Here is a 25,280-nt window from a genome sequence, read left to right as displayed (position 1 = left end):
CGTGCGTTCACTTCTTTTATTCTCTGGTGATATTAAGTGGAGAGCATGGCCGTATATAGACCTGGGCCGCGTTTCCCAGAGGCATCGTTAAGGCATCGTAGCGCTACGTGCTTCTTAAAGGATTAACATGGTGGTTCAATATAACACTTTCCAGGTATCTTTAGGCAACAACAAAACACATGTGTTTAACTATTTCAGAATTCATCCATACAAATTATTTTAAAACATGTTTTTAGAGGTCTGAATCTGCCACTCAAAACGTTCACTCACTCAAAACTGGGCGTGATTATTAACAACTGATTGACAGTTCTCTGAGCAAATGACCAACTGGAATCATTCCGATTGACAGGCGTGTGCCCCCGTTACCATAGCACCAACATGACCTTGACACAGGTCAAACAGACCCTTTTCTAAGCAGCCTTGTTGAGGTGTCATAGCAGGGTAAACACAGGTGCAATTAATAACAAAATGATGGCCCTGTTCCATTTAGGATTTAGGAGAGACATGATCCTGCAAATGTGCATAGTGGCTCACTGGAATGGCTGACACAATGAACAGAATGGGACCACAAATAATTTTATCAATTACACCTGCGTTTTTCATACTATGACATCAACATGGCTACTGGAAAAAGACTATTGGTTTAGCGAGCGGGAGACTAAATGAGCGGGAGAACACACACAGCTAACCACGTCCACATAATCCATTCCAAACAGCTAATGTTAGCTTTGAAAATAAGTTTGGTCATCTTAGCTAGATAACTAAGGTTAGTTAATATCAGCACTAACGTTATATAGGCTCTGATCTATAATGGCTAAAAATAAACCGTGTCACGACTGTCACCTTGGAGACCAGTTATTGAGAGATAACGTTAGCATGATAACTAACACAGCTAAGCTAGTTACCATACCTGACATTAGGCTAACGTCAACATGCTGGATAAAGACAGATAGCTAGCTGGATCAGACAGCTTTTTAATAACTGTTGCCAATTACAGCTAACGTTATGGGTCGTTTATCTAACATTAGCTAGGTTGGCGAATCACGGAGATCATGGTGAAAACGAATTTGTATGACAACCACAAATACAGTTATAAAACGTATGTACAAATTACATTAAAATTAGAGGTGGGCATCATTGAGACTGCAACTATTCAATAATTATTATTATTCTCAAGATGAGGTGAAAAGGTTCAGAGCTGACTTACCGTGTTCGATAGATGGTGAAATGGCGCAAAGACAGCAGGTGCGCGAGCCAGACAGGTTTCAGTTGGAGGCGGGTGCAGGGGAGTGGAGGCGGGATTTTCAAACTTTAGGGTGACGTCAACAATGGGAAAAACGTCACGAATTCGGAGTATTTTTACCCCGAGTCAAATTGGACTGAAAATATTACGCTTCCAGTTTCTCAAAAACGACAAAACGGATATATTTAATGTTTTTATTGTGTTTCTTCAATGTCCTATTGTGCAAATAGCACGTTCAAACTAAACAAAAGTGAAAATCACCATGTTAATCCTTTAAGAACGTCGTTAGGTCCACCTCTAGGTGGCGATTCGTTTCCCAGAGCCTTCTTAGCCAAGGTATACCACAGCCAAGGGATACGTTACGAAGGGCGGTCGGACCCCATCGTAAGCTGTCCCTTGGCGATGCGCTCCGTTCATCCCGTTATAGTTTTAGCTCGATTAGAGCAAAATTACACTTTTAAAAAGGAGAGTTGCAATACAGCGCACATCTATCTATCCTACCTGCGCGATTCACACCATTAGTGTACACAAAATACAATTAACTTGAATGATGAAAGTAATGTCATGGAGCCTACACAACACATCATGGGAATGTTGTTTTTAAAACTTTCATTGAGCCAAGCAACATATACGGACTATCCATAGCCTAATATAATCCACTTTGTGAACAACAACAACATTTTCTTATGTAAAGGGATAATTTGATGACATGACTTTTCTGGCTGTCTTTATATATTGTCAGACAGATATCCTGGCGAATTGATTAATCCAATGAGGCCATCTAGATGAATAGTCAAATATCCTCACACACGCTCCAGAATCTTGTAGAAAGCCTTCCCAGAACAGTGGAGGCTGTTATAGCTGCACAGGGGGGACCAACTCCATATGATGCCTATTCATTTAGAATGGGATGTCATGAAGGTTCCTGTAGGTGTAATGTGTAGGTGGCCCAATACTGTTGTCCTTATAGTGTACTTTGCTAACAGATTCACAGTATTTAGTGATCTTACAAATGCTGTTTGTTATATTGTGTGCCTTCTTCAAAACCTCTACTGTTGTAATGTGGCAAGAAACAACAAATATACAGGATGAAGGGAACTTGTTTAATATTGGTTGGGAAAAAACATGGGCAGGTTTGTTCTTCAGACTTTTGTCCTGTAACAGGCGGTCTTTTTCCGGGGTGGGGTTGTTAGACCCATGCCCAACCCCCAACCTGGAGGGCCAGTTGTTGCTTTTCGTCTGGCCTCTACCCTGAACCTGCCCGGCATGGTTGAACCTGCTGGGGGGTGACCCCCCTCCAATATAGCCTTCATGGTCATGGAGGCACACAAGCCTTCCCACCACGACAAGGTAGCAACACGTAGGAAGGATGAGTGGTGTGGTGAGTGTATGTAGTGTGTGTGCGCAGTGTACTGTGGTGGGTGGGCAGTGTGTGTTAAGTGTATGTAGTGTGTGTGGTGAGTGTGTGCAGTATGTCTCAGGCATCTGCATCATCTGCAAGGGAGGAAAATTCAATTAGTGACATTGAATGGAATGCATTCAGAATGTGAATAGACAGAGTATACAAAATACACACTTAGCCTACCTGGAGTTGGCAGAATGATGGGCACTGATATGGAGGGCCACACAAACTGTGCCTCTGCTAGGGCCTGCTGCCTGTTCTGCAGGTCCAGCCTCTCACGCTGCACACCCAGCCTCTGCCTCCCCACCTCCAGGAGCTCCTCGCTGCAGTCGCACCTCGCATCCGTGGTGTTCAGCTGCCTCTCACGGGGGGCGGGGGGGGGAGGGGAAGTCATGGGGTGTGTGGGGAGAGCGTGTCGACGGGGTGGAGCAGTCTGACTGCGCTGGGGTCTCCTCTCCAGAGGACTGGGAGGCTTGGGGTGATTCAGCTGAGGGCTGGGAGGCTTGGGGTGACTCAGCTGAGGGCTGGATGTTGGAGGGGCCCTCTCCAGACTCCAAATCAAGGCCACCAGTGATGCCTTGGGAGGCTGTGAGGCCGATGATCGATAGGGCCTTCTCCTCCTCCGGGGTGAGGGAAGGCACGGTGCTCTGCCTCTCGGCTTTTGGCCTGACTGGCGAAGTCCTGCCATTTCTTGCTGACGACTGTCCACTCCCTGGGTGGCCCAGGAGTGGAAGCAGCCATCCGCGCTGCAATGCTCGCCCATGCAGCCTTCTTCAATGGGCTATATGCACAACTCCAGTATGCTACTTCCTGAAATTAGACATGCTTCTCTATTTCCTGTCCTACACTTTGGATGAAATGATTATTCAGGAATTCCTGAATAATCATTTCATCCAATAGTGTAAGACAGGAAATAAAGAAGCATGTCTAATTTCAGGAAGTAGCCTACTGGAGTTGTGCATATAGCCCATTGAAGAAGGCTGTATGCGTACACACACACACACACACAACACGTTCACCACGCTGTAGTTCCTACACACACACACACACACACACACACAACACGTTCACCACGCTGTAGTTCCTACACACACACACACACACACACACAACACGTTCACCACGCTGTAGTTCCTACACACACACACACACTCACCACACACACTACATACACTTAACACACACACTGCACACACTACATACACTTACCACACACACTACACACACTCACCACACACACTACATACACTTACCACACACTGCCCACCCACTACAGTACACTGCGCACACACACTACATACACTCACCACACCACTCATCCTTCCTACGTGTTGCTACCTTGTCGTGGTGGGAAGGCTTGTGTGCCTCCATGACCATGAAGGCTATATTGGTGGGGGGTCACCCCCCAGCAGGTTCAACCATGCCGGGCAGGTTCAGGGTAGAGGCCAGACGAAAAGCAACAACTGGCCCTCCAGGTTGGGGGTTGGGCATGGGTCTAACAACCCCACCCCTGAAAAAGACAGCCTGTTACAGGACAAAGGTCTAAAGAACAAACCTGCCCATGTTTTTTCCCAACCAATATTAAACAAGTTCCCTTTATCCTGTATATTTGTTGTTTCTTGCCACATTACAACAGTAGAGGTTTTGGAGAAGGCACACAATATAACAAACAGCATTTGTAAGATCACTAAATACTGTGAATCTGTTAGCAAAGTTCACTATAAGGACAACAGTATTGGGCCACCTACACATTACAACTTTCATGACATCCCATTCTAAATGAATAGGCATCATATGGAGTTGGTCCCCCCTGTGCAGCTATAACAGCCTCCACTGTTCTGGGAAGGCTTTCTACAATATTCTGGAGCGTGTGTGAGGATATTTGACTATTCATCTAGATGGCCTCATTGGATTAATCAATTCGTCAGGATATCTGTCTGACAATATATAAAGACAGACAGAAAAGTCATGTCATCAAATTATCCCTTTACATAAGAAAATGTTGTTGTTGTTCACAAAGTGGATTATATTAGGCTATGGATAGTCCGTATATGTTGCTTGGCTCAATAAAAGTTTTAAAAACAACATTCCCATGATGTGTTCTGTAGGCTGACATTATTTTCATCATTCAAGTTAATTGTATTTTGTGTACACTATGTGAATCGCGCAGGTAGGATAGATAGATGTGCGCTGTATTGCAACTCTCCTTTTTAAAAGTGTCATTTAGCTCGAATCGCGCTAATACTATGACGGGATGAACGGAGCGCATCGCCAAGGTACACTAACGATGGGTTCAGACCGCCCTTCGTAACGTATCCCTTGGCTAAGGTATACCTTGGCTAAGAAGGCTCTGGGAAACAGCGCTTCGGCTCCAAGGTAGACTAACGATGTATCTTCGGAAGGTACATCGTAAGGGCGATTTACGATGTACCTTGGGTGGAGCTGTTTCCCAGAGCCTTCGTAGCCAAGGTATACCTTGGCTTAAGAAGGTTCTGGGAAACGCATCGCCACCTAGAGGTGGAGCTAACGACGTTCTTAAGAAGCACGTAGCGCTACGATGCCTTAACGATGCCTCTGGGAAACGCGGCCCTGGTTTGTTTATGCAATTCAGTCCAAGTCCAGCGTAATTATGTTCATATTTCATATGCTACACAGAATAGGCTGTAGGCTACACGGAAAAGAGTGTTTCATGTCTGCAAGTAGTTTGATATTGTCAATCATTTCCCTTTTATGACCAGAAAAAATAAGACAAAAATGGACATTAGAATTGTTTTGGTCAAAGCAGCAGAAAGGCAGGACCTGGAGAGGCAGGCGGGAGATGCATCAGGGTTACAGGTGAGATTATAGTCTGACTCAACAGATGTAGGTTTTGTGGATAAACCTTGTCATTCGTTGTCACATTGCCCAATCAGTGGCGACGGAAATTAATCTGATTCGGCCACCACCCAGATTCAATCAAGACTACGTGAAACAACAACAACCTATTGTGTCCCTACCAAAACTCAAATCAAACCTACGCCCCTGCATCCAGCTCAGGTTTAACTTTACATGATGACAGGCTGTGAATATGTTACAGTATATGTATTTTGTTCATAAACACATAAAGACCATGAGGTGAAGGCTTGGATCATTTATATCTCATATTTGTGTAGGGTTATCTAGTTATGGATAATTCTACACCGTGGAAGTGAATGGAAATGAATATTTGAATTTCTATGAATTGCAATGTTTCTAGGCATCGAATTAAACTACTTTATTTGAAATTGTACTTTGGCCTCTGCCTTAAGCATGTATTCAACATAATACTATTATCTGAATGAAAAGTACTGAAACAGATGTATAATGTGACAAAAAAGGCAATTTATTATTTTGGCCTGTAAAAAATATACTTGGCCGGCGGATTTTTTCATCTACCAGTCCCCTTGGCAGGTGAGCCAAAAAGTTAATTTTCATCCCTGACTGTGCTCCTCCCCCTTGCACAACAGATACCCGAGTACTCCAGACACTACGTTCTTTAACAAGTTGTCTTCAAGACCCTGCCATGGCCCTATCTCTAAGCACAGCTGATGCCAACTTTTCTGCACTGAAATCGATACATTTCAGTGCGCAACACCATGAACAATGAAAGACTGACTGATATCGGGGTGCTAAGTGCAGTGTTGCCAGCTCCTCTGTAAGGGAAGTAGCTGTTGGTTCTCCCAAAAGTAGCTAGAAGTAGTAATCAATTAATTTGCATAATATGCCATTCTGAAAGATGCAAAATGGATAGAAAAGGCTGCTCAGGCAGTTTACAAACTAACCATTTAGTCCAGGGACCTATCCAGATTCGGTACCACCTAAAGTGACCAAATAATATCGGTATTTTGTCTTCCTACATGTGTGTAGTTTATATTTTGGTATGATACACGGCCTATCTACTGTAGTAGCTTAATGCTGGACCAAATACATTTTATCAGCACCCCAGTACCCCACTTATAGTACAATAGGCACTAGCACTAAATGTTAAACATTAACTCCATCCATATGTTAAAAACTTACTTTATGGAACACTCAATGTATTTATTTACGAATATCAATGTTTAATCCAGTGGAATTAGGAGAAATGTGAACAGTACAGTAGCCAAAACACACTAACAGAAGCCCTATGAGGAATGTAACAAACTGGACCCACTGGTCCAAGCAGCAGTGGGAGGAGTTAAGGTTAGATATGATAAGTAATGATCATTAGATAAGCTATAATGTAGAGATAAGCAGTTCATCATACCTAAAATGTCTTCATATCTAAAATATGTCATGAGACATTTCTAAACCCAAAGGAATGAAGCAGAAGTCAATTAAGGTCACAACAGGTGATCATCAGATTAAAAAGGACATGGAGAGTCTGGTGTTTCCATCTTCAGAAGTGTTCGTTTGAAAGTGAACCCACAGATAGATACAGTATCTCCAACATAATAAAGAGAACAGGTGAATAGTTAAAATGATTAATCAGGCCTAGGTCTGTGTTTCAGAAGAACATCTTCACTCTTCATAGTGTTTATAATCTGATAATCTGCATCCTCTGCTTGCAGTTTGAGGTCTCCTAGTTGAGCTCTGTGCAACACCGCCACTATGTGGTTGACTGCTATCATTGCATGTTGATGAAGGTCTTCGGGTGGCCAGTTAAATAGTGTTACAGAAACATGACAATAACTAGAATAGCGCTCAGAAAGCACAGACCTCTGCCTGTGATGCATTTCGTCAGCATGTACAGTTCTTTTTTAGTTTAGCAGTTCTATATGGCCAACTTGAAAATGCATGTTGCAGATGAAATATTGATCACCTTGATGAAGCTGATTGTGTTGTTGTAGTGTGAGACCAAGCTGATCAGGGTGCTGTTCTGGGTTTAAAATGACCCACCATAGGAATTGAATGGGTAAAATGACCCGCTATAGGAAATGAATGGGTAAGATAATATTATGTTCATCCAGCAGATGGAAAACATCCCCATACACACCCACAGCCACAACTCACCTGGGTTCACGGTCTAAAATGAGCCCCCGTTTTATAATGTTCAAGGCCAAATTTGACTGATCTGTTTTAACTGCTCTTATATGAACACAAAACCCATAAATCCCCAAATGAATGTGAACCACCTGAAGCATTCAGGTCAATACCATTCTCTTAGTGTAGACCACATGCTCCCCCACATGTCCATAGTGTGAAACCACTTGGATACTGAAAGTGTAGAGCCATTACCAGTCAATACAAAGTTATTCTAAGTGATCATCTTTATCCTATTAATGAAACATATCCAGATGAAATAATTTATTTCAAAACAGCAATCCAGATCCAGATGAAAAGGATTAATTTCAAAACAGCAATCCAGATCCAGATGAAAATGATTTATTTCAAAACAGCAATACACCCATCCACAAAACACAAAATCAGCAAATGTTTTGATTTGAATGAACATGATGTCAATATGTTGTGGCCTTCCAATTAATCCACTTAAAACCTATCTAGCTAGCTACATTACAATATATTACAGTCATTTAGCTGACACTTTTATCCAAAGTAATAATAACAATAATTGCATTTAAAGTAGTTGCCAGAACTCACAAGTGCATCACCTTTCTAAAACAAGTGACTAAGAGCATAATCTAGTGCTGAAGGCAAAGTGAAGAATAGCAAACTAAAAATAGAATAGGTGCTTGATACAGTAATACTCCTGGTAGTACTGTACCTCTTGAAGAGGTGTGTTTTGAGCCTGCAGCGAAAGATGGGCTGCGACTCTACTGTCCTGACGTCAGTGAGTAGTTCATTCCACCACTGTGGGGCCTGGACAGAGAAGAGCCGTGACCGCGTCATTTGACTACAGGGGCCTCGCAGTGACGGGGCAACCAGTCCTCCCGAGGTAGCAGAGTGTAGTGGTCAGGCGGGAGTGTAGGGTTTGATCATGGCCTGGAGGTAGGAGGGAGCTGTTTCTTTCATTGCCCAGCAGGCTAGTACCAGAGTTTTAAACTGGATGTAAGCTGCTACAGGGAATCAGTGTAGAGAACGGAGAAAGGAGGTTGTGTGAAAAAACTTGGGGTGGTTGAATTCCAGGCACAGAGCAGCTTTCTGGACAAGTTCCAGGGGTTTAATGGTTTAAGGTGAATCTTCGCCCCAGTCTGAAGTCCAGAGCGCTCTGGAGCAGGTTTTCATCAAGGACCTCTCTGTGCATTGCTGCATTCATCTTTCCCTCCATCTTGACTAGTCTTCCAGTTCCTGCCGCTGAAAAACATCCCCACAGCATGATGCTGCCACCGCCATGCTTCACTGTACGGATAGAATTAGCCAGGTGATGAGTGGTGCCTCGTTTCCTCTAGACATGAAACTTGGCATTCAGGCCAAAGCATTCAATCTTGGTTCCATCAGACCTTAGTTTATTTGTTTCTCATGGTCTGAGAGTCCTTTAGGTGTCTTTTGGTAAACTCAAAGTGGGCTGTCATGTGCCTTTTACTGAGGAGTGGCTTAAGTCTGGCCACTCTACCATAAAGGCCTGATTGGTGGAGTGCTACAGAGATGGTCGTCCTTCTGGAAGGTTCTCCCATCTCCATAGAGGAACGCTGGAGCTCTGTCAGAGTAACCATCGGGTTCTTGGTCACCTCCCTGACCAAGGCCCTTCTCCCCTGATTGCTCAGTTTGGCCAGGCGGCCAGCTCTAGGAAGAGTCCTGGTGGTTCCAACTTCTTCCATTTACAAATTTTGGAGACGACTGTGCTTGTTGGGACCTTCATCAATGCTGCAGAGATTTTTTTTTGTACCCTTCCCCAGATCTGTGCCTCGATACAATCCTGTCTCTGAGTTCTACAGACAATTCCTTTGACTTCATGGCTTGGTTTGTGCTCTGACATGCACTGTCATCTGTGGGACCTCATATATACAGGTGGCTGCCTTTCCAAATCATGTCCAATCAGTTGAATTTACCACAGATGGACTCCAATTAAGTTGTAGAAACATCTCAAGGATGATCAGTGGATCATCACTTTAAACCTTTTCGAAACCGTTTGGTCCGTCATGTATACTACCTTGAAACGGATTGATGCTGCGTTTTGCGTTCATTTTGCGCATGTTCAAGACTTGACTAATCAAGGCATGCTCGACAGTTCCGTAGTCAGCTGTTTGTAACCATCGTAACGCAATCACTCACGGCTGCGTGCGCGTTCGAAACATTTGTTTCGTTGTCGCATGTAAACATCCAACCAGTTTACTTTGTATCACATACGCTCAAGCTGAAATCAGCTTGAAATCAACCAGATTGAAAAATATTTGTCATGTAAACGCACCTATTGTAAACAAAATAATTTGCTTTGCGTGGGTCATTCTCTATTACGACAAAAGCTAACGTAGCCTAGGCTACTGTACACAACCAAAGAATGGCTGGAAAGAAATGCGCAGCTAAAAGAAAATATGAAGACGAACACAGGACATTTTTTACCCGAGTGGGGAGAGTAATTTTTTCTTCATAGAACGTAATGGTAAGACATTCTGTCTGATATGCCAGACATCATTGGGACATTTCAAAGCCTCAAATCTCGAGCCCAGTCCAGTCCAGTCCAGTCCAGCCTAACCTAGTCCAGTCCAGCCTAACCCAGCCCAGTCCAGCCCAGCCCAGTTTAGCCTAACCCAGCCCAGTCCAGCCTAACCTAGTCCAGTCCAGCCCAGCCCAGTTTAGCCTAACCCAGCCCAGTCCAGCCTAACCCAGTCCAGCCCAGCCTAACCCAGCCCAGTCCATCCTAACCCAGCCCAGTCCAAAATATATTATGTCAGAAAATATCTTGTTGTATGTATTAATTTTAAATAAATTAACTTTAAATGTATATTTAATGGACAGTAATGTTTTTCTTCTTATTTTAGACTGGGGTGCCTTGGGATTTTAAGTACTTATGAAGGGTGCGGTGACTGAAAAAAAGGTTGAGAAACGCTGGTATATATGGTGTGGCTCTGGGTGGTACCACAGTAATTTTTGTGGCTCTTAGTCTCTGACTGGTTGGCCACCCCTGACCTAAGCACTACTACTTGTTAATCACCTAGGTAGATATAGCAGTGCAGTGTCAGTTAGTCAGTGATGGCCATGCCCTGTAATGCACTTCTCCAAAGTATATCAGTAAACGTCAGTAAATGGATCCGCCGCTGTCCGACCTTGATTATGTAATATAGTACAAGATATTACAATTACATATCCAGAAAAGGGCGTCAGGTAGTTTCCGGTCTCAGGAGGCGGGCTCTAGACCGGGTCTGAACCATAGACATTATAAAGAACTAGACTGGCCACGCCCCCTTTAGACTCGTCCGACGAGACCGCCATGTTACGCAGGGCATCATTTGGAACATGTTACTGTTGGGCTTCAGAGCTGCTTGTCGTTTTGTTCGGTAAGTGACTAGTGACTCTTATTATATTTTAGTATCAGCCTTAATACAGTTAGACTAGCCTTTTAAGGTTTTATGAATACTCAGGCGTTTGCGGGAAGAGAATGGTAGCCTAATATGGGTATAGGCTCAGTGCACCAGCTCCACTACTTCCTGAAAGTCACTTGGCATCTTTATTTCCTGTCCTATATGATTGGATTAAGTGATTAATCAGGTGTGAGGCAGACCAAGCGCACACCTGATTAATCACTTAATCCAATTATATAGGACAGGAAATAAAGATGCCAAATGACTTTCAGGAAGTAGTGGAGCTGGTGCACAGAGCCTATTGTAATGGTAATTATTTACTTATCTCACAATTAAATTGCATAGCTAACTGGTTAGGATAACAGACTAGTCTAGCTGCCCTAAGCTAACATTACACAGATAACATAATTTATTCCACTCACATCGACTATTAACACAGTTTTATATAATGTAGTATCTTGACTTGTTTTATGCGGGTATATAGAGATAGTCCCTCATATAGCTAATTGTCAAACTTGTATTTTGCGGTTTAACAGAATTTGTTCATATTTAGGTAAAATGTCCAGTTGGACTCAAGGATTAACTGATTACATTGTGGGGGTCAAGGGTCACTGACATCACAAAAGGTGTTTTCGGCCTGCTGAACATGATATCTCAAGAACGGCTTGACAGAATTTGTACATATTCGGCCAAAATGTCCAGTTGGCAGGGCTTAAAAACGAAATTATTTTTCAATCGGTTCGCTCCGAGCAGAACCTGCATATTTAACGTTTCTGTTCTCGTGTTCCGCCACCAGCGTAGCGTTCCTGAACCGGTTAAGAACGAAAAATAACGTTCCGTTCACCGTTCCGGGGCTGTTAACCTATTAAGACTCTATAGGCCTACAGTATTTCTTGTAAGGTATAATCAACAAGTCTAGGGTTGTGGTGGCCTTATTGCCAACAATATTAGCCTTGGTGATGTGTGCTGTAGTGAAGCCTTGTTGATTATCTTACAAGAAATACGCAACATTAGTCCTATTCCCGAATGCCCTTAATCCACACCGTAAACAATGTGCAGGTCTATCATTAGTCATCATGATAGCTCATCATCCTTTTAAAAAATATTGCTGCTGCTGCAAGCTATTTTATTCTGTGCCTGTAGGCCTATTGTTTGTTTTTATTTTGTTTTATAATGTTTTGTCATTTATTTATTATGTATTAACTTATGTCTTGCCACCTACCTGTACAGCACTTTGGCTCGACCACAGTCGTTTTTAAATGTGCTCTATAAATCAAATTTGAGTTGAGTTGAGATAGCAAACAAAAATATTCTCTTGTGGCGATACACATTTCAGAGACATCCACCAGACTGCTGCTGCTTGTATGCCTATAAGACAGCAAATATAATTTAGTGCAAAACATTTAATAGGCCTATCTCTTGATCACTAGGCCGATAAAAAGCCCTTACCTGACTGGAAGTTATAGCCATTAAACGGAGCGCTTCGTTAGGCCTACTCGTGGCCTATTCCGACGGCACTAGGCCTATATGGTATAGGCTACGACTGTATCCACACGCTAATAATCTCTAACCATACCATAAACGTCTGAACTAGGCTATGGTGTGTTTGTAATATCTCAATCTCTTCATTTCGCTAAGAAAGCATTTAAGATCCCGACTGTGAAATAACAGATTTAGGGGCCTAGGCTACATTACAAAAACAGGACAAGATGTAGGCTACAAATGTAATAAATTCAATTTTGCCTATTCGGCCATAAAAGGCTCAGCTTTTTTATTTATTTTCTTCTTTAAAAAAAAAAATATTTTAAGCTTTATAGGCCTACTACAAAGAACGAAAAAATAACGTTATTAACCGGTTTTAAAGATTTCAAATTAACGTTTCTGTTCTGGAACAATTAAAGACCATTTTGTTTTCGTTCTTGTTTCAGTTCCTCATAAAATACCGTTTGTTTTCGGTTTTCGTTTCCATTCCTCGAACCGGTTCGGAGCCTTGCCAGTTGGATTTAATTAGATTATTTGGATTAGATTTTGGTATTCAAATGTCAAAGGTCAGGTCAAACAAAAGGCACTTTTGAATACTAACACTAGCTAGCTAATGCTAACGCTAACAATAAAGCTAGCGCCAGCTAGCTAATGCTAGCTATCTAATGCTAATTAGATACAGCTATTCTAGCTGTAATGCTAGCTAGCATTAGTGTCAGCTAGCATTACAGCTAGAATACCAGCAAGCTAGCGTACACAAGCACCATCCACATCAACACAGGGGCCCTCTCTCAAGACCAACTGAATGTTAACTGCAACTTGCATTGTTGGGCGGAGGCATAGCCGCTACGTGGTTTTTCTAGTTGATACTGGTGCTACTGAGAATCAGGGTTCCCATGGTCATCAAGACGTTAAGTCAAAATCATGGAAAAGTTGTAATTTGTATTGGTAAAAATTAGTGGGAACCCTGGAGAATACACCAGATACAGAGTAGACCTTAACAGTATACTGGCGGGGGAGGCAGGGGGGCTGCATCTATAATCTCTTGGCAAGTCACAATAAAAAACATTTTTGTCGCAATATAAATATACAAGCATTCCAGCTAATCCCAGTGATAGAAAATGCCACTTATGCACAATTACAGGGACTTTCTCCCAGATGATCTAACATCTACCATTACACAGTGAATCTGTGGGATCATTGACGTCGCATAGTGAGATGCCCTGCACAAGATGGCTGCCACGTCGGACGTGAGTCCATTGGAATTCTACAGCACAATGGCCAGTCTAGTTCTTTATAATGTCTATGGTCAAAACTCGCGGGGGCGTGGTTATGGCAGAAGTTGGTTGGTAAAAAAAATCACGCGGTCTGAACAGTGAAACGCGTCATTGTTCCCGGCTTTCACCGATTGGTTAAGAGCATTGAAAAGACTAGCAGTCACGACTGTGTATATAAATTGTGTTCGTAATTTGTGTCTCTCTCTACCTTGGAAACTTTTCACAGTTGAACATTGTTTGTCACGCCTGTAAAGATTCCCCATTGCAAATATTTTTTCATCCATCTGAAGAACACAAGAGACAAGCTCTTTATTCTTTTTGAGTAAACAAACGTTTCCATCACAACCTACTCAATAGCCTTTCACTGTAGGCTACGACAATCCTCAATTCGGTAAGTTGTATGTTATTTTTTATTTGTGAAAGATTAGAGCGAAGCCGTTTGGGGCTTCGGTTTAGGAAGTGAACTTCTAATGAACAAGGGAGGGTTAGACGACTGTTTTTGAATTTGAGTCCAGGTGAGGGTTACTGTTCTTTTGTTTGTTTGTTTTTTAGTCCAGGGGATCATATACACATTTGAATCGAAAACAGAATAGTTTATTCATCTTTTCGGAATTCAGCAAGCTGTTTTGTATGACCATGTTGAGAGGGAAGCGCGTGAAGCGAACATACCGACATGCGGTCTCTTTTCAGTGAATTTCTCTGTTGCTGGTCGTTGCTGCGTGCGTTCACTTCTTTTATTCTCTGGTGATATTAAGTGGAGATCATGGCCGTATATAGACCTGGGCCGCGTCTCCCAGAGGCATCGTTAAGGCATCGTAGCGCTACGTGCTTCTTAAGAACGTCGTTAGGTCCACCTCTAGGTGACGATTCGTTCCCCAGAGCCTTCTTAAGCCAAGGTATACCACAGCCAAGGGTTACGTTATGAAGGGCGGTCGGACCCCATCGTAAGCTGTCCCTTGGCGATGCGCTCCGTTCATCCCGTTATAGTTTTAGCTCGATTAGAGCAAAATTACACTTTTAAAAAGGAGAGTTGCAATACAGCACACATCTATCCTACCTGCGCGATTCAATCCTACCTGCGCGATTCACATCATTAGTGTACACAAAATACAATTAACTTGAATGATGAAAATAATGTCATGGAGCCTACACAACACATCATGGGAATGTTGTTTTTAAAACGTTCATTGAGCCAAGCAACATATACGGACTATCCATAGCCTAATATAATCCACTTTGTGAACAACAACATTTTCTTATGTAAAGGGATAATTTGATGACATGACTTTTCTGGCTGTCTTTATATATTGTCAGACAGATATCCTGGCGAATTGATTAATCCAATGAGGCCATCTAGATGAATAGTCAAATATCCTCACACACGCTCCAGAATATTGTAGAAAGCCTTCCCAGAACAGTGGAGGCTGTTATAGCTGCACAGGGGGGACCAACTCCATATGATGCCTATTCATTTAGAATGGGATGTCATGAAGGTTCCTGTAGGTGTAATGTGTAGGTGGCCCAATACTGTTATCCGTATAGTGTACTTTGCTAACAGATTCACAGTATTTAGTGATCTTACAAATGCTGTTTGTTATATTGTGTGCCTTCTTCAAAACCTCTACTGTTGTAATGTGGCAAGAAACAACAAATATACAGGATAAAGGGAACTTGTTTAATATTGGTTGGGAAAAAACATGGGCAGGTTTGTTCTTCAGACTTTTGTCCTGTAACAGGCTGTCTTTTTCCGGGGTGGGGTTGTTAGACCCATGCCCAACCCCCAACCTGGAGGGCCAGTTGTTGCTTTTCGTCTGGCCTCTACCCTGAACCTGCCCGGCATGGTTGAACCTGCTGGGGGGGTGACCCCCCACCAATATAGCCTTCATGGTCATGGAGGCACACAAGCCTTCCCACCACGACAAGGTAGCAACACGTAGGAAGGATGAGTGGTGTTGTGAGTGTATGTAGTGTGTGCGCGCAGTGTACAGTGGTGTGTGTGCAGTGTGTGGTAAGTGTGTGTGGTAAGTGTATAGTGTGTGTGGTGAGTGTGTGCAGTGTGTGGTAAGTGTATGTAGTGTGTGTGGTGAGTGTGTGCAGTGTGTCTCTGGCATCTGCATCATCTGCAAGGGAGAAATTCAATTAGCGACACTGAATGGAATGCATGCAGTGTGGGAATAGACAGAGTATACAAAATACACACTTAGCCTACCTGGAGTTGGCAGAATGATGGGCACTGATATGGAGGGCCACACAAACTGTGCCTCCGCTAGGGCCTTCTGCCTGTTCTGCAGGTCCAGCCTCTCACGCTGCACAGCCAGCCTCTGCCTCCCCACCTCCAGGAGCTCCTCACTGCAGTCGCACCTCGCATCCGTGGTGTTCAGCTGCCTCTCACGGGGGGCGGGGGAGGGGGACGTCATGGGGTGTGTGGGGGGTGGGGGGAGAGCGTGTCGACGGGGTGGAGCGGTCTGACCGTGCTGGGGTCTCCTCTTCAGAGGACTGGGAGGCTTGGGGTGACTCAGCTGAGGGCTGGGAGGCTTGGGGTGCTTCAGCTGAGGGCTGGGAGGCTTGGGGTGATTCAGCTGAGGGCTGGGAGGCTTGGGGTGACTCAGCTGAGGGCTGGGAGGCTTGGGGTGATTCAGCTGAGTCACCCCAGCTTTATTCAAAGCGACTAACAATAATTGCATTTAACGTAGGAAAAGCCAATTTACTACTACTTGCCAGAACTCACAAGTGCATCTTCTCTCAAAAACAAGTGACTAAGAGCATAATCTAGTGCTGAAGGCAAAGTTCAAGAATAGCAATCTAAAGTACAGTGCAATACAATACAATACAATAAAATACAATAAGTGCTTAGGAGGGAGGATTGTTGTAGTACTTCTTGAAGAGATGAGTTTTGAGCCTGCGACGAAAGATGGGCAGCGACTCTGCTGTCCTGACATCAGTGGGCAGTTCATTCCACCACTGCGGGGCCAGGACAGAGAAGAGCCATGACTGTGTCGATCGACCGCAGGGGCCTCGGGAGTGACGGGGAAACCAGTCGCCCCGAGGTAGGGTCGGGAGGAGGTGTAGGGTTTGACCATGTCCTGGAGGTAGGAGGGGGCTGTTCCTTTCATTGCCCTGTAGGTTAGCGCCAGAGTTTTAAACTGGATGCGAACCGCTACACACTGTAAAAAGTGATACTTTGGATCAAATTAAAAAAATTGCGTCAACTTGTTACACCTAATTTTTTAGTTTTTCTCAAGTTAAAAAAAAATCAGTTTGAACAAAGCAAATATGTGTAGTAATGTTAAATTAAAAAAAATGATTAAAACCAATGAAAGTTTTCAAATATATTGAAATCATAATTTCAACTTGTTACAGCAAATTTTTAGTTTTTCTCAAATTAAAAAAGTAAGTTTGAACAAAGGAAATAATTTACTAATGTTAAATCAAAAAAATAATTAAAACCAATGAAAATTTTCAAATATAATGAAATCATAATTTCTACTTACAACTTATTTTTTTTACACTTTGCATAAACTTATATTTTTACCCTGGCTTGAGACAATCTTACACCACTACAAAGTAATATGCTGTATGAATCTAATGTATTTTTTCCCTTTCATAAAAATTAATGAAATTGCTTCAACCTGTTACAAGTAATCAAGTTACTTTCTTCCAAATTGAAAAATCAAGTTGGTTGAAATTCTGAAAAGACACAAGTTAAATTTATAACATTTCTTTTATTCAATTAAAATCACATTAATTCAAACCTTTACAAATGGTTTTGAGGTGAGCTAGGCTACTCTTTAAATAAAATATAAAGATCTATGCATAAAAAAAAGACTTATTTATAAAAAATAACATGTAAATGTAAAATTAAATAATTTTTAAATGTGAAATTAAATACTTTTTAAAGCCTAAAACACATTGATCCAACAAAAGGTTCCTCATCCCTCAGAACAGATTTTGAGAGACAATTGGTGGCAGTAAGGCTGGATTCACATTGGGTCCAGCGCTCCCTTCATTTATTAGGTGGTAGTGCGTTTAGGCTGCATGCATTTAGCACACGCACACAACCCCCTGCTCACAGACACACACAACCACCAACTCACACACATACATGCACCACCTACTCACTCACAGACACACACACACAACCACCTACTCACATAGACATGCACCACCCACACACACACACACAACCACCTACAGACATGCACCACCTACTCACAGACACACACACACAACCACCTACTCACACAGACATGCACCACCTACTCACAGACACTCACACAGACATGCAGCACCTACTCACAGACACACACACACAACCACCTACTCACAGACATGCACCACCTACTCACAGACACACAACCACCTACTCACAGACATGCACCACCTACTCACAGACATGCACCACCTACTCACAGACATGCACCACCTACTCACAGACATGCACCACCTACTCACAGACATGCAGTTCAAGCTCAATTCAAGCTCAATCTGGACAAGACTGAGCTGTTGTTCCTCCCGGGGAAGGGCTGTCCGCACCGGGACCTGGCCATCACCATTGAAGACACAGTGGTGACCCCGACTCGGACTGCGAGGAATCTGGGTGTGACCCTGGATGACCAACTGTCATTTTCCTCACATGTCACATCCGTCACACGTTCCTGCAGATTCATGCTCTACAACATCAGGAGGATTCGCCCTTTCCTCACTAATGAAACGGCGCAGGTACTCATCCAGGCCCTGGTCATCTCCCGCCTGGACTACTGCAACTCCCTCCTCGCGGGGGCACCGGCGTCAGCCATTAAACCTCTGGAACTTGTCCAGAAAGCTGCTGCTCGCCTGGTGTTCAACCACCCCAAGTTCTCCCACACAACTTCCCTTCTCCGTTCCCTACACTGGCTCCCTGTAGCGGCTCGCATCCAGTTTAAAACTCTGGCGCTAACCTACAGGGCAATGAAAGGAACAGCCCCCTCCTACCTCCAGGCCATGGTCAAACCCTACATCCCCTCCCGACCACTACGCTCTGCTACCTCAGGGCGACTGGTTGCCCCGTCACTCCGAGGCTCCTGCGGTCGATCGACACGGTCACGGCTCTTCTCTGTCCTGGCCCCGCAGTGGTGGAATGAGCTGCCCACTGATGTCAGGACAGCAGAGTCGCTGCCCATCTTTCGTCGCAGGCTCAAAACTCATCTCTTCAAGAAGTACTACAACAATCCTCCCACCTAAGCACTTATTATATTATATTGCACTGTACTTTAGATTGTGATTCTTGCACTTTGCTTCAGCACTAGATTATGCTCTTAGTCACTTGTTTGTTTTAGAAAGAAGATGCACTTGTGAGTTCTGGCAAGTAGTAGTACATTGGCTCTTCCTACGTTAAATGCAATTATTGTTAGTCGCTTTGGATAAAAGCGTCTGCTAAATGACTGTAATGTAATGTAATAAATGCACCACCTACTCACAGACACACAACCACCTACTCACAGACATGCACCACCTACTCACACACACACACAACCACCTACTCACAGACATGCACCACCTACTCACACACACACACAACCACCTACCAACACAGACACACTCAATCAGACGCACAACCACCTTCACTCAGACGCACAACCACCTAACAAACACATCCAACCACCTACACACATGCACACACACACACACACACACACACACAAGCATCTACTAACACACACAAGCAGCTACACATACACACACATACTACCACCTACCCAGACACACACAACCATTTGCCCACACAGACACATACATTCATACATCCGTACATACAAAATCTCTGACAGGATATTAGCTACCTGACCAGCAGCTGTATCCCTGTGTGCACACATTTAAAGCGAGGGACAGATTGTGCTGGGTGGATTCAAAATCAGAGCTCTCTCTCGTAAAACGGGCAAAGTATTGACACCCCCACACAGCTGCACTGCCCTCCACTGATCAACGAACACCAGACTCAATGTGAATGCCCACCAACATGCATGAAATAACCATATAAAACACATCAGCATCTAACAAGGCAAAAGTCTAGTCTCCTTTTTAAAACTAGTGCCATTTAAATCCCAAGAAACGCATGGTCCATTTTAAAACCAAGAAACATGGCCACAATAATAAAAAATAAAAAATCTGACCCTGGCAAGTATAAGAACTTGAATAACACCAATGTTTTCTCTTTGCATTTAAGACATTTTACATTAGCCAAAAATGTTCAAGTAAAATGTCTATCTTCAAAGTGAGCATTTTATACAGATACACAGGTATTCTCTCCGTGCTACACATTTGCCTACTTTCAATATCCATTATGATTTTTTGAAAGGTCTCAAAGGCATATTTGAGTTCGGCTGGATAGCTCAAGTTGAGTGTATAAATCAGGCCAAATAGCATGGCACAGGCCGATGCAACTGAGGACAACTCATTTAGTACCTCCACACCGTCGATGACAATGCCAATGTCTTCTGGAGGGGAGAGAGTATCACCATTCCGGAAGACAAAGATGGCCATGGTGGCGTGTTCAAGTTCCGTCTCCGCCTCTTCCTTTTGGACGACCTGAAATCAGACCATTAAGTTAGTTTAGTTTATTGTCCCCGGGGGTGGCAGTTGTATGACAAATATTAAGAATATATCAATATGAGAAGTTTGCTGGTTTATTTTTCCTCAAACAGACACACTGATAGCCAAGTGGACAGTGGAGACAAATGAGCACGATATATGGAAGGGCATGAGAATAACTTTTTGGAATGCTGGTTAATTGCTGATTCGTTTGTTACATGCTTTGGCAATATTGTTTATATACTGGCATGTCAATAAAGTACATTGAATTGAGAGAAAAGGGAAAGACACAGTGCCATTCTCCTGGATAGTTATTAGTCTGATCAAACGCCCAGGGCCAACTGTTACATCTAACAGAAAAAAGAGCCTGATCTCAGTGCATTGCCATGATTTGCTGACTAACCTGGTATTCTTTGATCAGGTGGCTCGCATCTTCACCCAGGTATATCACAAGGGACTTCAGGAGGCACTCTCTTCTGATGTTCAAGTCCACACTCTGTAGCAAGAGACACACATCAAAAGATAATAAATGTATCAGCTTTGAACTCACTGACCGACAGAACTGAACTGATAAGGAAATCAGAAATTGAATACATATGCATTTCATACCTTATCCAAAGGTTTAAGGATGTCACTGGTTTTCTCACCGACTGCTCCACCTTTGCTCCTAATGACCTGGAGAAGCTGACTGCTCTGTTTATCCAAACTGGACAAGAATCTTGCTTGTAGAGGTACCGTTGTGATCCGTAGGAATTCAGCATTGATCTGAAATATACAAATCAGACAACACATTACATGTTAATGCATATGACTGGCATAGAACAAAAAAGCAGGAAAATATACAGCGTTGTTTGCCTGACTGGATAGTGCTGAGAGATGATTCTAGATTCTGTCAGATTCTCGCACAGGAATACTTTGAAGCTTTGACTACTGAAGAGTGACCAGTGATCCTGTTCTGGTGTCTAATGTCTATTGTCTGTAAATGCTGAAATGACTTTCAGGGATGTAATTTCACAGCAAAACAAGAGCACAACATACTAACAAAAATATAGTAGTAAAATATGACAGTGATTCAACTCATACCTCTTCTACTTGAAACATCGCTGGCCATCGCTCCTGGAGCTCTTCCACCCTGGCCTGCTTTTCCACTATTTCTTGTCTACGAAGGGCAAATGTCTTGGCCATTTTTTCTCGGATAATCCTCCCGTTGTTCCGTTTCTTCACCTCCTTCAAAAGTACCTGCTGCTCCAGCTCAAGATTGTCTGCCGTCTCGCCAGCTGGATAGGACGGCAAATGGTTGGCCTCACCACGTTTAGGTCGCTTGACATTTTTTGCTGGATGGGCGTCATCTGCAGCTTTGGTCTTTAGAGCATTGACAGCAAGCTCAGGGCATCCAAGTCCCTTCAGTTGGGTACGGAGGTTTCCCATCCTGGTTTTAAGTCTCTGTGTCCACCCATAGCAGCCATTCCAAGACCCCGGCTCTGCCAAGCAGGGGTGCTTCTTGATCAGTGCCTCTGAAACCTCACAGAAGTCTAAGCTTTTTGGGTAAGCTTTATACTTGTAGATCTCATCAGACACCTTTTCCAGAATGTCTGACTTCATCCTAGGACTGACTTTCAACCTTGTTCCGTTTGCCTTGAAAGCGGCATTTCCTCTATCTAACTGGACTTCAGTGTCATATGAAAAGCTTGGAATGGGAAACTCTTTAGGCCACTGTTGGGTCCTTGAAGAAGGACTAGAAGAAGTTGAGGTGAGGAGTACTGTGTCATCAGTTTCACCAGAAATGGAAAAGGCATCATCACCACTGAGGCTGACATGAACAGCTGTCTGTGCAGGAGCTGTGTCTTCATCAGGCAAAGGGATTACCTTGATGGTGCCAAGATCCTGAAGTTCTCCAGTAGATGTCAAATTTACAAATGTATCACCAAAATCTTTGTCCTGGTACTGGATCCTGAAGTTCCCAGTCAATCCACAAGCTCTCCTCACATCATCAACAAGCTCCTCCACTGATTCTGGAATCCCATTTGGCAGCAACAATTTTCTTTTGTCGTCTACACTCAGAAAACCAACAGCTTTGCAGACTTCTTTCCAGCCATGCTCTTGAGTCTGAGTGAGTTAGAGAGCGAAAGAGAGAGAGAAGGAGAGAGAATAAGAATAGTTCAAGTCAGACTGGCTTTGTGTATTACCAATATATACCATTATTATATACTGTATATCTACCTTCAGAAAGTGGCTGACAAAATAAAAGGTTGCAGAGGGAAGTTGCTAACTTATTGAGCTTGGAGTGAAATTCTGGAGAAAAGAGAGGAGAGAGAAAGAGAGAGGACAGGAATGGAGAGATAATAAGATTACTGGCTTTCTGTAGTAGCAGTATATACAGAACATTTTTCTATACCAAGACCCTACCTTCAGAATGCTGATAAAAGGTCACAGTTGAAGTTGCCGTCTTGGAGCTGAGTGAAATTCTGCAGGAGAGAGAGAGAAAGAGAATAAGATTACTTGATGTCAGACTGGCTTTCTGTAGAAGCAGTATATACACAATATATATATTTACCTTCAGAAAGCTGACTTATGGTCACAGAAGGAAGTTGCTAACTTATTGAGCTTGGAGTGAAATTCTGGAGGAAAGGGAGGAGGATAAGGAGGGATGGAGGGAGAGAGAGGGAGGGGTGGCAGGAACGGAGAGAGAATAAGATTACTTCAAGTCAGACTGGCTTTCTGTAGTAGCAGTATATACAGAACATATTTGTATATACCAAGACACTACCTTCAGAAGGCTGATAAAAGGTCACAGTTGAAGTTGCTGTTTTGGAGCTACGAGTGAAATTCTGCAGGAGAGGGAAAGAGAATAAGGTTAAGTAATGAAAAGCCTATTTAAGATCATGTATGCAGTAATGCCAGTAATCAAATAAATTGAGTTCAGAGTAATTTCCACTGTATAATCTCACATTTTTAATCATAAACCTGGTTATAATAAAATTGGTCATAACCTTATACGTGTATATATCTTTTTGGAACCACAAGGCGCCTCCCTCGAATCGTGTAGTCAGCCAGTGGATATGGGTCTGTAAGACTATGGTGTTCAAGCAGTTGAATTCCCCTAGCAGATGATGTCAGGATATAGGCTCTGTAATGTTCAGTGTACCACGCATCAAGCCGTCTGACAACAAAAAGTGGCTTCTCTTGGAGAACAATCATCTGAATGATCTCACAAAACTCTGGCAGACCTGCAAGCTCCCCATGTGAAATGATCATGCCATTCTTGTAGTTAAAGCCTTCATAAGTCACATCTTTTGCCATACACAAAAGATCCAGGTTTGGGTGCTTCTGTCTCACAGCATGTGATATTTCCTCATTCAGAACATCGATGGGAATGGAGGAAACATTTTTAACTTCCAGAGTTGGTGTGGGGAAGCTGTACAGGTGCAGCTGATGTGCCATGTGAAATTGATGCCTCTGTGACAATGATAAGAGCACATTTTTGAAGCAGTTTGTGCGACGCACAACCCTTTTAAAGAAGCTGTGTTTTGCCTCAAAACGCATCGTCCATAGTGCAACCAGGGGACCAAACTGCTCAATGAGCTGCGGATAATGCTCCAAATAGTGGTGTTTGGGAAGAATTCTTCGGTCAGGGAAAACCTCTTGCAATCTCAGCCTGTGTTCAGATATTTTACTATCCAAATAAGCTATAGATTCTTTGGTGTGAAAAGGTGCGACAACAAGGTCTACAATGTCTTTCAAATCATTCAGGACTAGCCAGGCAGGATCATTAGCAGGCACCTTGTCTCCAATCAAAAGAGGTAAAAATCTCACTAGGCTCCAGTTTTCGTGTGCATTCCCACCGATCCTTTTCTTTGTTGAATATGCGAGTGGTACAGGATAGGGACGATTTGTTTTGTCACTCCATTTAAAAGGAAAAGTTTGTATTGCTTTGTTTAAGTTGCCCAATGTAAAATATTTTTTACTTACAAAGACAGCCAAACACACTGCTATCTCAACAGGGACAATTCCCTCAAAGAGATCGTGCACTATGTCAGGGGGAAAACCTGTTGTCACATTAAAGTATGATAATCTCTGTGATAACAAACAACCCCCTTTCACACCAAAATGGGGGACTTCTTTTTCTCTGGTAGCCTTTAGATGAGCAGCATGAATTCCCTCGGTTCTCAGACAAAATGCTCCTGATCTCACTTCTTTAGTCTGAAATTCTTGACTCTCTGCTGTACAGAATCTACACACATATGTCCCTGAGAAATTCTCCACGAATCCTGCAATGCTATGTGCACCAAGATTATCAGCAACAATACACTGAACAGTGCCCTTTATCGTCTTCCCCAGCTTAGAGATGAAAACTCCATGTTGCTCCAACGTGACAAGATCATCTACCAGAGGTTCCAGCACTTTTTCATATCCATAATGCTTTACATCATTGCTGTTGATCAAAGCAGCTAAATGTATGGCAGACAGGGATGAGTGGGACCCTGGAGGTAAATTACCTAATATCCAATAAACACCCAAGATCTTATGTGTTTTCCTGGACGTGCCAAGGGGGTTACAAATCTCAAATTCGTCCACATACAATATCACTGAAATAGCAGTCTCATTAGAGAGCAATACATTCTGCTGAAAGTTGAGTGAATCAAAAAAGCATGTATATTTCAGTCCATCACCCCCTCTATGACAAGATTTCAAATGTATGGATTTATCTAGTATTGGCTGGCAACTAAGAATCTGCTGCAATGACTTGAGTATTGGAACATACTGGAATGACCTTCTATTCTTTCTGTCAAGCACATACTCCAAGGGTTCTACAACACTGAAATTATTTTTGTAGTATGCCTTTCGTTTCCAAGATGTAGAAAGGGGACCTTTATCTCCAACTGCAGTTTGAA

The 25,280-nt window shown here is 43.0% G+C and overlaps 1 protein-coding gene and 1 long non-coding RNA gene across 2 annotated transcripts; both read right to left on the bottom strand.

Annotated features, from left to right (window-relative positions):
* Positions 1 to 530: 530 nt before the first annotated feature.
* Positions 531 to 21,990, bottom strand: LOC311316136 (uncharacterized protein; the record flags this gene model as incomplete). Its single annotated transcript, XM_084446918.1, has 6 exons — positions 531 to 542; positions 20,263 to 20,385; positions 20,792 to 20,884; positions 20,998 to 21,153; positions 21,472 to 21,665; positions 21,804 to 21,990. The coding sequence occupies 6 exons, from the start codon at positions 21,988 to 21,990 to the stop codon at positions 531 to 533; spliced, it is 765 nt and encodes a 254-aa protein (XP_084303044.1).
* An 804-nt stretch (positions 21,991 to 22,794) lies between these two features.
* On the bottom strand, positions 22,795 to 24,332 carry LOC311308567. Its single transcript, XR_014630431.1, has 4 exons — positions 23,379 to 24,332; positions 23,156 to 23,216; positions 22,943 to 23,006; positions 22,795 to 22,853 (listed from the first exon to the last, which is right to left on the bottom strand). It is a non-coding gene; the product is annotated as an uncharacterized lncRNA (long non-coding RNA).
* Positions 24,333 to 25,280: the final 948 nt, after the last annotated feature.

This window comes from Borostomias antarcticus, assembly GCF_949987555.1.
Source record: "Borostomias antarcticus genome assembly, chromosome: 1".
Taxonomy (NCBI): domain Eukaryota; kingdom Metazoa; phylum Chordata; class Actinopteri; order Stomiiformes; family Stomiidae; genus Borostomias; species Borostomias antarcticus.
This window is presented reverse-complemented; position numbering and strand designations above follow the sequence as displayed.